Raw genomic sequence first — 12,056 nt, 5'->3', positions numbered from 1 at the left:
CAATATTCTCTTTGCCCTTTTGTCCATTTATTTGTAAGAGTTTAATCTATTTATTTTTGTGATTGAATAATATAAACAAAACTGGAACTGTTTCTGAAGCTCTGACAGTGTTTAAAGCTGGACATGCGATACCTGAGTCAGAAACGGAGGGGCATATGGATTAGAGGTTTGCTCTTGGTGAAGGTTGACCCTGAACTCTGTCACTTCTCCTCTGACGTCCCGCTGTCGTGGCATCCCCCAGCTCACCAGGAGAGACGATGAGGACAACGGGGACACCTGAGGAGGACTCATATACTCCGGGACTGTGGAGAAACACAAGAAATCAATTACACACTGCAAAAATGATCTCTTATTATGTGATTTCTAATATTTCTTCTTCTGACATGGTTGCATGGCTTTTAATAATGTATTCATATGTTTTGTCATGTTTACTTGTTTAAGTGTTTTCACTCGGGCAAAGAGTATTTAACAATCAGTAGATAATTTTACTTGTGTAAAGAATCATTATTTTAAAGCATTGAGTGTGGATCAGTGGAACTGCATTCTCTTTCCTGTAAATCAGTTGCTGGTTCAGAAAGTTTTTATTGCAATAAAATGACTTTTGAACTATTTAAAATACAATTGTGGGTGAAATTCCTCGACAGTGTAGGTGACATGTTACTCTGGAAATGCTGCCAAATAAATGAATATAAAACTATGTTCCCACATGCTACAATCTGCTGTTTGATATCCGTTCTAAACACAATCAGTGGCAAGGAAACAAAAAAAAATGCTCAAATATTCAGATGCAGTCTTGTCAAGAGAACAACACATATCTCAAATATGAAAAATTAATTTTATGTTTTTTCCTGTGAGTGTCAGATGAGAAACTGTAAGTTGACAGGAACAAGAAACTCCTTCGTTACTGCTCTGAGACTCGTCCGCTGAGTGTTTTTGGAGAGAAACCAGGCATCTTCAAGCGTGTTTATGTTAATCCTAAGCTTTGCTTTTGCTAGGAGCTGTCATGCTCTCTCAGAAATGTTAGCGTCCCACTGCCGTCCTCTTTAATAAACAGCTGCAGAAAATCAATTCTCCAAGGAAATTTGAGACTAACACTTAATGGTGTGAAAATGTTTTGGTTTTTTCCCATGTAAAAGATGCTGAAAGTTGCCATGAGAAAAACACTTGGCTCATCAGATACATGAATAAAGGTGGGGGATTCACCAATATATAACTCAACATATTTAAACAAAGTATTATTGCAGTGTATTAGTTGTGTTTTACTATTTACAGTCTATATCAGCAGTTCAAAACAAAAGCACAATATAAAATTAATAAAGAAATTATGATGTAGGTGCACTGTGTAAATATCATACAGTGCACCTACATTATGTGATAATGTGCAATTATTAGTCATTGTACAGCTTACAACAAAATGAGTTTTCTGCATGTATCCCATCTGTGGCAGTGAACACACATACACGCACATGCTCTAGGGGCTGTGAACACACACCCAGAGCAGCAGGTAGCCATCCCAGGGAGCAGTTGTAAGTTCAGTGCCTTGCTCAAGGGCATTCAGCCATGGTCCTGGGGATCGAACCGGCAAAATTTCGGTACCAAGCCTGGTCCTCTAACTGTTAGGCCAACATGACCTTCCTATTCTGCAGCTCATATATAATCGTATATAGTGATTGCAAAGAATATGGAATGAAATTCTGAATATATTGAATCAAATCTGAGAACAATGAATGAAACTTGAGAAAATGGAATGATACAAGAATAAATGATTTCATTCCTTTTCTATAATCCGCAGTATATCCTTTAGCATTCTGAATTCTCTGGTTTACAAAATGTTTGCCTAGTAAGCTGGAAATGCCTGGCCATTGAAGTTCATTGCATTCAGTAGAATCGAACAGTGCCTATTTGGCAAGTTTCATGCATTTACCACCAATCAACCATTATGACCACCCCCTTCTTACTACACACACAGTCCATTCTCTCAGCTCCACTGACCATACAGGAGCACTTTGGAGTTCTACAATAACAGAATATAGTGCTTTTCCACTTCATGGAACCTACTTCACTCAGCTCTTTTGCTTTTCCACTAGCCAAATCTGGTACCTGGTCAGTGGAAATGGGTACTTTTTTTAGGCTTTGCATGTGCCTGGTACGAAGAGAGCCGATTATGTACTAAATGTGATGTGTAAACCTTGCAGAGAACTGATCGGCCAGAGAGACTTGTCAGCCACTATGAAATGCAGACCTCCAGCACAAATTGGGGCTTGTAAAATCTCCAAATTACAGAAGAGGTCACATTTGTTTTTATCCGACTCACAGCGGCACCTCGTAAAATTGCGCCATGGTGTTTTGAAGGTGGCTGATGAAAAACTCCAGAGAGAGCCAGACCCTGCAACAAGGATGACTCTGCTGATCCATGAGAACTGGAGCTGTGTTCAGTCAAAAAACACCCGAATACATGACGAATAAACAGTGCCTAATGTTACCACCACTGCTGTTGTGGTTTTCAAAGCCTGCGGTTTCCAATAGAGATGGGGATTTGTGATGTCACCATTACGCTTACTTGGTGTTGGTTGCCATCAGTGGACACAGGGCATTTTTGGTTGGTGGACTATTCTCAGTCCAGCAGTGCCACTGAGGACTTTAGACCTGCTGCGTCTCATCCACTCATATCAGTGCAACACACACTAACACAACACCGGCACATCGGTGCATATGTGCATCGGTGCAATGCTGAGAATAATCCACCACCAAATCATACCTGCTCTGTGGTGGTCCTGATGGATTACAGTCTGTGATTGTAGGACTACAAACGGCTCCTGTATGGTCAATGGTGATAAAGGAAAGGATCATGTTTGTAGAAGTAAGGAGGTAATCATAATGTTATGTGTATATTGTTTGATTATTTGACTGCAAATCAACACTTTTATTTCATGTTGTTAAACTCTTAGGCCCAATTAATGATGTGAATTTGTTTGTTTCATTTATTAAATGTTTTTTTATTATTATGTATTTAATTAAAGTTCTAGCTGAAGGGAATTGAAACTGACCTCCCTCTCCAGTGCGAGCCACTGTCCAATCAGATGTTGTGCTGCCTGCCATGTTTACAGTCAGAACTCTAAAGCGGTAAGAGGTGAAAGGCTCCAGATCAGAAAGCACCACGCTGCTTTCAGGTGGATTCAGAGCACTCTGGTCAGCAGAGATGAGCAGCTGTCGAGGGTCCAGCCAACCGCTGCTCAGGAAAACCCTGCGCTCCAAACCTGGACTCGTCACATTCTCCATAGACCAGTTCAGCTCCTCCATAAAGAGCTCATACCTAATAATGATCCCTTGGAAAAGAATAAAAAAAAAGAGGATAGAGACATATGAGTACAATTTAAATCATATTTAATAATGAAATAAAAACTTACTTAAAACATTAATGTCACTTTTGACACCACAAACTAACAAACTTCATTTATAAATTATTATTTATAATTATATATATATATATGCCGGTTTCTTCACCTAGGGTTGGCTCATTTTTAAACAGTCATAGTCCAGAAGCTCTAATACATCCAGGCCACACCACATGTCAATACAACAGCTATTTTACAATGTCAAGAAGAATTACTGATGAAAATAATTCCTTGCATTTGTAACATAAATAAAAATGCTTCAAATCAAAGACTTTACAAAGCCAATGTAAAACTTTTAACTTCCAATTCCACTCTGCCAGGTTCGGGAAGATTTGCATAGGACAGCATATATAATCATATGTACATAATAACAACAACAACAAAAACAATTTCCATAATCTCCCCGATACGCTTTAGAGGAAGGAGGAGGATATTGAGATGTAAGGCCAACGACTGACAACATGCAATTACAGCTGCAGCCCCAAAACGACAGAGGAAACGAGAGCAAAAAGGAAAGAAGTGTCGAGAAAAGAAAGAGAGAAATCAGATAGACACAATTAAACAGAGAAGAGATTGGCTGGCAGAATCCTCCAAGGCTACTTTATAATGGCCCATGTTAATGAGCTAATTTGTGAAAAAGCATGATAACTGGCATTAAAAGTCATTGATATACAGGAGGCTATTTTGCCGCACTTCCAATGGCGGAAGGCACAATGCATAATTGTACGCGGCAATCAAACGCCTTAAATATGAGAATGCCTCCTCTCTGATGCGATGGTTTATTCCATAAAAATGGAGAATGAGGGCTCAGCCTTAATCAAGCCTCTTGGTTGTAGATTAAAGTTCACCAGGAATTAATTTTCAGTCAGCCACAGATCAAATAGCATTTCTGTAATGGTATTTCTCATTATTGTAATGACGAGGCTGAAGAGCACAAGGAAGACATAGTAGATTTTTCCTTTTTTCAACCCTACTGTACTTTGTGATATCGCACCACACAGAAACCACCTCAAAAGAACAGAGAGCACCACTATCACGGCACACTTTCAAATATTACAGCATTGATGCATTGGTACAAACCATTTTTCTCTCCCAATTCTGGACAGATAAGAGATAAGTTTTAAAGGCGACGTTCACAATTTTAATCAAAAATATATTTTTAGATACAATTGAGGACGTTTCCTCTAGGGGTGGGCGATATAATATAATATAACATCGTTTGCCATATCGCGATATTGCGACTAGCGCAAGCTTTCAAACGCAGGCGCGTGCACGTGACTTGAGCTCAAGCTAGAGCTGGGAGATATATCGCAAATATCCATACATTCCATCGTATTTTTTACACGGTTTTGAAAATGACCATATTAGTTACACCGAATAGACCGACGACACCATCTGAGTACGATTTAAACCAGTGCACAAAGGTCCCATTCAGCTGCTTTTCTCTCGCGCGTGCACGCACGCTCGCACACAAACAGATATACACATTACGCTGTCCTGCTCTTGTTCGTGTATGCTGCTGGAGCACTTCTCAGAACATTTATCGCGCGCACTCAGGTCCACCTCTCTGATAACTGTGAGTAAGTCAGCAATGGGCAAAAATGAAACCAGCGGCGAAGCTTTAATTCCTAAAAAGAGCGCTGTTAAGACCATGAATATTTTGAGACACTCTGCTCTCTCTCAGCCCTCAGAGTTAGGTGCAGATACTCCACGGCTCCCAAATAGAGAATGCGCTTCTCTTTGGTCATTACTTTTATTTAGCCAATCAGCAGCCAGATAGACTTGTCCATCATTTAGTGCTGCAGCCAATGGAGTCACAGTCCCGTCTAGAGGGGTTTGTCGGTTTAGTGGCGGCGCTCGGGACTCGGTTTAGGGACTCGGTATCAGCAGATATACTCCTGATCTATTAGCAGACATAATTACAGTTAGATAATGCATAATGTCCTTTTTGGTGTTGAAAATAAGCACTAATGCTTTGACATTACATTTTGTTATGGTTTTAATAATGTCATATTGTACATTGTCATTTCTTTTAGACATATCGGGATATGAGTTTTTGGTCATATCGCCCAGCCCTAGTTTCTGCACAATTTGCTAACTAAAGGTCTAATGTGTTTACAAAGCCCCAGTGTCTGTAAATGGGTTTAAACAACAACAAATTGTGCCAAGGTCAACAAAAGGTTGTGTTAGGCTTACATTCTCTGCTCATGGTATATAAAAGGCATCTGGAGACTTTAAGACTATAAACAGACCTCCAAACTTTGATAAACATGAGCCAAGATGAGGATATTGCTTTATTCCTGCTCCATTAGGGGGTCACATTACAATATTGTAATACTGACGGGAGAGTGCTAACTGCATGAAAGTGCACAAAACAAACACTCTGAGTAATACGTTTCTAATAAAAGGTTTCTGAGGTAATTCAACCACTGAATAAAACTTCAGCAATGTACAAGCATCAGTTGTTTTTGTCCCTTCAAACATACCATTGCATCTTAAAAGACGCAGAGCTTCTGAACTTAAACAAATAAGAGAACAATTTTTCCCCACAATCATAGACAATGCCACACTGAGATAGAATTGGAGTCTTTCAGCACAATATACAAGCAAAATACTATAATTGTGGTTAAAAATTAATTGTAAATCTAATGTTTATTTGCTTTTACTTTTTAAAAAATAAAATGTAAAAAAAAATTTAGTCATTAGTTTTGAATCATCAACAAGTAGCTCTTGAGGAATACAAATTTCCCCTGGGTGCTCTTTACCATTTGGCAGTTCTGGTGGCTCCCAGCTGACCTGCAGCTGTGTAGAGCTTAGTGTGAAAACCGTCGGCGGAGGCTGGTTTTGAGGGGAAATTTGACCTGTAAGCACAGTTGTGTTTTTACTGATAGCGCAACCTCCATTGGTGCAGGCCTCCAGTCGAAAGGTGTAGTGGGTAAAGGGCTTTAATCCATCCACAGTAACCTCTGATCCTAGACCTTCATAATGAACCCATTCTTCTCCAGTCTGTTCTTCAACAGAACTCAGGCTGTAGAGCTCCACTGGACCGGAAGTGTTTTGTGGCTCTGTCCAGTTAAATGAGGCACTGGTGGGTCCAGGGCGGCCCACAACGCTCAGCTTGAGCTGCTGGGACTCAGGAATGGCAGAAAATGTCCTCAGAGACACACTGGAGCTCCTGGCGCTGCCCTGGACATTACTGGTGATGAGCTGGTAGGTGTAGAGTGTGTATGGGGACAGCCCTGAATCAATGAACATCATCTTTCCTGAATATGAGAGCAATAAAAAATAGAAAAATCAGACATAGATCAAGATAGTACGCCTAAAAAACTGGGACACAAGTATAAAGCCCTGGTCACACTGGGTTTCACCTTGCGAAAAGGGGCGTGGCTGCAAGTGCACAATCAGCAGCAGCAAAAATGAGTTCTCAGAAGAGTTTTGTTAGCTCTGCTTTTACTGTTCCTTTTGCTTGTGTTGTGCAGTGTTCTTTTTTCAGTTTCAAAATGAGATATTTTACAGCTCTTTCATGCACATTACCGTCAGCCCTGCCTTGATAAAAGTACAGGGTATGTCAGAGGTCACACAGCCGGAGCAGGGGCGCTTTTGGTCGAGGGCGCAAAATCGCATGTCAAAATTCATCAAAGTTGAACTCAACACAAAACTTTTCAGGTGGAATCTCAGTGAAGTGAATAGAAATCTGCCCACAAAAATTTGTGGACACAAACCCAGTGTGACCGTGACTGTATGTTCTAGGCTGTTTAATAACGTCTTTATTCCTGCTTGATTGCTGGTACTGAAGGTGTCCTTATATTGTGTGAAGTGAAACCTGGAAGTTGATGTATAGATTACCGAAAGGATAGAGGCTGTAGCTGGTGTGGATGGGTTCTGAATCTCTCAGAAGAATATAAGTAAGTTTGTTGGTGTTGGGTGAGTCCGGGGAATTCCAGTTCAGTTTAATGGAGCTAGCATTTAGTACGGTTCCTACAGGAGGAGGCTGCTGTCTCGGTTCTATATCCCCAAAAGAGACACATAGTCAGAAAAACTGATGTTCATTATATTTATGATATTCATTGCCAATGACAAGTAACAAAGTTTAATTTCTATTGCTTTGAAATTCAAAAGATCCTAAATATGTATGTGTTTAGTGTGTATTTAGGTTCTGACCTTTGCTGCAGCCAAAGTAATTGTCCTTATCCATGTGGCTTGCGCCGTGCACACATCTTTGGCACTTGTCTCCTGTCACGAAAATTTTACACACACACCAACCTGTCTCAGCTGAACAGGAGCCGTTAAGACTTCCGGCCGGATCACAACCACATAGTTCACATCTGGAGAGAGAGAGCTTTAATCACCTTTAATCTAGCCAATATATCTAACATTACTCATTCTGAGACTGACTAAGTATATTAAAATATTATTAAACCTACTTCATAAAACACGTTTTATAAACGTGATATAATCTGTTACATCTGCCATATTCCACTGAAATATATATTTTTATGTTTGTTTCAGTGATTCCTTGAATCTCAGTTATGTGCCAGTTTACAAAAACTTCACTTGGTATATTCCTAAAATCAAAAATATAAACTAATCTTAATAACCACAATATTCTTACAGTAATCTCAGTGTGAAATAGATACTACACATTTATATAATGAGATGCATTGCAGTGGAGCATCAGTCCATTTGACATTGTCATTGTTTGTGGAGGTCACTGAATTGTGTAATTAACCAAAAGTCACAAGTGCGTATTTATTTGCACGCTGGAAAAGCTGTGAATTCACAGACAGTGGCTGGATCACACATTGGCTGTGTGTTGCCACTAAATGGAGCTATTCACAGATGTCCTCAGACAGTGAAGTGTGTGTGGAGTGTGTGAGAGTGAGGGAGAGTGAGAGTGAGAGAGAGAGAAAGAGAGAGGGAGGAGTGTGACCCCACAGGGTGATGTCGAGGCCAAACGCCTGACACCCCCAAACACAGCCGAGAAAAGCCCCAGACTCTTAATGAGCCGCAAATTTGTCCTGTCATCTGGGGAACGGCGTTCCAAGGGCCAGGCCGCCATGTCCCAATGTGGTTCGACCTTGACTCTTCACAAGGAGATGTGCAACTTTTCCATGATTTGGTAAAAATTGGCCAGCTGTGTAAATATTGGTCTTAATGTAGCTACATTTTGTCCATAAATGTGTAGATATGATATACCCATTCTGAATGTGTATAAACTCTATGGAACAACTAATAATATAGGATTGTTAGGACCATCTACAGACAAGTATAATATCAGCATGTTCAATGCCAAGTGCAGACTAGAGGTGTGGCATTCAATATCAGTGCCTGACCTCAGTAACGCTTAGGTGTTGTGCATTAAATCTTCACAGCAATGTTGCAAAACTTAGTGTAAAGCAGTCAATATGAACAAACTCCTGATTAATGACATACATTCCACAAAAATTGTTGGATGAGCAAGTTTCAATGAACTATGTGGCATATAAATATATAATGCCTGTACAAAAACACAGTTTCCACACAATTACCAGAGGAAGAAGTCTAAACACAGCTAGATAATGTAAACAGGTATATTACGTTCTTCAATTCGTGAGCAGAAATGGATCTGCCCCACTGCTCTGAAATCTGAAAATTAAAGCCCTGTATATTTCTCTCCAAGGTTAAACGATTAACCACAGGCTTTTGCTCGGCTTATGTCATCTGCCATGATGGGAAATATTCCATAACCGTATTGTGGCCTTTTAACTAGCCCACCATTAGATGGACTGCATTGGAAGAAGCAATATAATATCAACAAAATAAGATGCATGGTCTTATTGATTTTGGGGGAGCTTGGAGTAAATGAGTTTGTAATATTTATATAAAGGAACCTTTATTGTGTGCAGTCTCCTGATGCTGTTCGAGCTTCCCCTGTAATCGCTTTAAATAGTTCATTTTTCATCCTTAGTGGCAAACGAGTGCAGGAGTGTGCCATCCTTCATCACACATATGGATTAACAATTTGTGATGTCCGGATGTCTAGGGTTTTTTTGTTGATCCACAGAAAAAAACATGTTCCTGCCACTCTCAAACCAAGGATTAATACTGTTCCTACTTCCTGAGACTCCAAACATCTTGCTCTTATTTATATTGGAAGATTATTTAAAAAAAGGTAAATGATGTCTAATGTATAAGGGCTGCTCATCTGGTCTCCCACTGTTTTCTCTCTGCTTTTGCTCAGCATGGCTAGCAGTTAAATATCTCCTTAGAGCTTTATACTGGAAGGTCATTCAATGAGACTCCTGTCCAAAACCGTTCAGAAACCAGAGAATATCAAAGAAAAGCTGCTGAACGTGGGAGAAGAGGGGAAAAAACCATAGACATGAAAAATGATTTTCTAGTCGACTGGCTCCTGAGAATGCCAAGGTTTGTGTCTTTATCGCAGGCCATATGCTCGAGCTGGTGAGCTGCCGGGGTGTGTGTATCGTTAAGGATGGCTAATGCGTGATGTATTTACCGCCTAACGGATGTATCCGACAAATCAAGTGTGCCGAGAGCATTAAAACGCGTGCTCATTTAGAAGCGGCTCTGCTTTAATGGCTAATCTGACCTTTCGCGGACCTGCGGGCCATCGAGCCGCTAACTGGCTCAAATCACCATAAAACTGTAAGTGGAAAGGCATGGTCCTCTACATAAGCCTCAGTTTGTATGAACATGGGAGGGGGAGTTGGTGGGGATGGGGGTGGAATTCTGGTGATTCCTGGTATTTCATCCATGTTCCAGATATTACGTATATTCTTCTGTCCCACGTGATGTCACTGTATCGAAACACAATGGCCTTTATTCACTAAATTTGCATGCCACACTTCAGTGTTTCTCCTCCAATCAATCACAGTTCCACCAGCCTCAGAAGGGTGGGGATGAATTCTTTTCAAACTGCTGCTACAAGACATAAAATTCTAGAAATAAGCAGTCGGTGCCATGGCTGAGCATTTGCTTTGAAACTGCAGTCAAACTGTTGCTTAATTTTTTGAAATCTCATTGTATTTAATGTATTTCTGCAATATTTGGCCACATGTAGATTTTGGTTTTAATTTTTGGTGGTAAGGTGAGTTAATGCTCTTTTATATATTTTGAAGTGGTTTTGTAGCACTAACCTGCCGGTGTCTGGGTTGAAGCCGAAGTACTGATCCTGGCATCGGTCACATCTGAGTCCCGCTAAGGATGCGTGAGAGCATACACACTGGCCACTGTGTGTGTCGCACACCTGTCCCTCAGCTCCCATCAGGTGACAGTCACACTCCTCACACTGCCCCTGGCCTTTCCCTGAATGGAAATAACCTGAGACAAAGAAAACAAAAAGAAACATTGTTTTTAAACAAGCCTTTTAAAGACCTCATGCACTCAAAAAATGTTACATCTCGAATGAGCTGGAACCTGGCATGGTTCAGTTGTAGCTTTAATAAAAGTGTGTTCATCCATAAGGAGAGAAAGAGTGATGGAAACAGTGGTGTGTAGTCTGTTATATTAGCACTGAGCCCTTAAAAAAAGGGTGCTCATCCATAAGGAGAAGGAAAGAAGAAGTGTTGACACTCAAGGACATCATTCAGACTAAGGGAGGGGCACAGAGTTTGAGATGTTTCAATCACATCCTCTGCATGCTCCACCCCCACCCCACCAACCCTACACACTCCACCCTTTGGGTAATATACGACTGAAGGGGGTCATGCGACATCGAGCTCAGGAAGGGGGAATAGGGAAGGCCAATGGGGGGAGGGGGAGAGCCAAGTGAGAAGGAGGAGGGCCCCCAGCCGAAACAGTCATCAGCTTTTCCCAGATGAATCTCCCTCTCTCTCCTAGCGCTTTCAATTTTCTCCTGCCAGCACCACTCTCTGTGCACATGCTTTATGTGGCGGACCAGACCACGAGGCTCAGCGGAGAGCCAGCTTCACCCCTCACTATTTCATCAGGTGGAGGTGGGCGGGGAGAGAGGAGCTGTACATCCTCGTCTGGATGTCGCCACAGGGCTCCTTACTGATCTGGAGAGCATCTGGGTTTTTAGGCCTGATGCTGGAGGCTGGAGCTTTATGTTACATGCTTTTGAGCTAAGCTGAATTATAACGTGTGAAAGCATGATGTGATGAAAACACACGTGAAGCCAAGACTAAATGTAGTGAAACCATTAGAAGAAACCCTGCTCTCATGTTTTACCACAACACAAAGCCATTGTTACAGCTACATTCTGTGTGTGCGTTTTTGTATTATAAGTTGTCTTTCTTTGTTGTAACTAATAATTCTACTGCATTTTCTCTTGGCATCAACATCTTCCCATGTGTTTTAATCATATATTTGCTCGATGTTATCCTCAGGAGTCAAATATGTTTTGGCAATGAGTGAAATCTGTAGTGTATTGTTATATTTTTGAATGGCTAACAGAGACCATTTCACCCATGCCATTTCAAAGCCATTCATTTTCCTGCTCTTAAGAATGAGCTGTTCCTCCTGGGGTCAGAAAAGTTTGGACACTGGCACGGTCGAATGCATTCTAACGCTGTGGTAAAGGTGCACTGCCAGCGGCTGAGGCGGTCAATCTCTCTGTAGCCGTCTGCAGCAGCTGGCTCCATTGTTTTCAGTAATGGAGATTAACCATCCAGAAACCCTCGCTGTTTACTGTAAAACCAA

At 41.0% G+C, this 12,056-nt stretch overlaps 1 protein-coding gene across 1 annotated transcript in view; it reads right to left on the bottom strand.

Moving 5' to 3' along the window:
• Positions 1 to 12,056, bottom strand: part of ush2a (Usher syndrome 2A (autosomal recessive, mild)) — a 248,165-nt gene that overhangs the window by 186,500 nt on the left and 49,609 nt on the right. Inside the window, exons 15-20 of the mRNA XM_066670600.1 lie at positions 10,532 to 10,715; positions 7,557 to 7,720; positions 7,242 to 7,400; positions 6,161 to 6,658; positions 3,048 to 3,326; positions 133 to 302 (exon numbers count right to left, since the gene is read on the bottom strand). Coding sequence (XP_066526697.1) covers positions 133 to 302; positions 3,048 to 3,326; positions 6,161 to 6,658; positions 7,242 to 7,400; positions 7,557 to 7,720; positions 10,532 to 10,715 — 1,454 coding nt within the window. The remainder of the gene's footprint in view (positions 1 to 132; positions 303 to 3,047; positions 3,327 to 6,160; positions 6,659 to 7,241; positions 7,401 to 7,556; positions 7,721 to 10,531; positions 10,716 to 12,056) is intronic.

The sequence above is a fragment of the Hoplias malabaricus genome, chromosome 1 (genome assembly GCF_029633855.1).
Source record: "Hoplias malabaricus isolate fHopMal1 chromosome 1, fHopMal1.hap1, whole genome shotgun sequence".
NCBI lineage: Eukaryota > Metazoa > Chordata > Actinopteri > Characiformes > Erythrinidae > Hoplias > Hoplias malabaricus.
The sequence above is the reverse complement of the archived record's forward strand: the minus strand, read 5'-3'. Positions and strand labels throughout refer to the sequence as shown.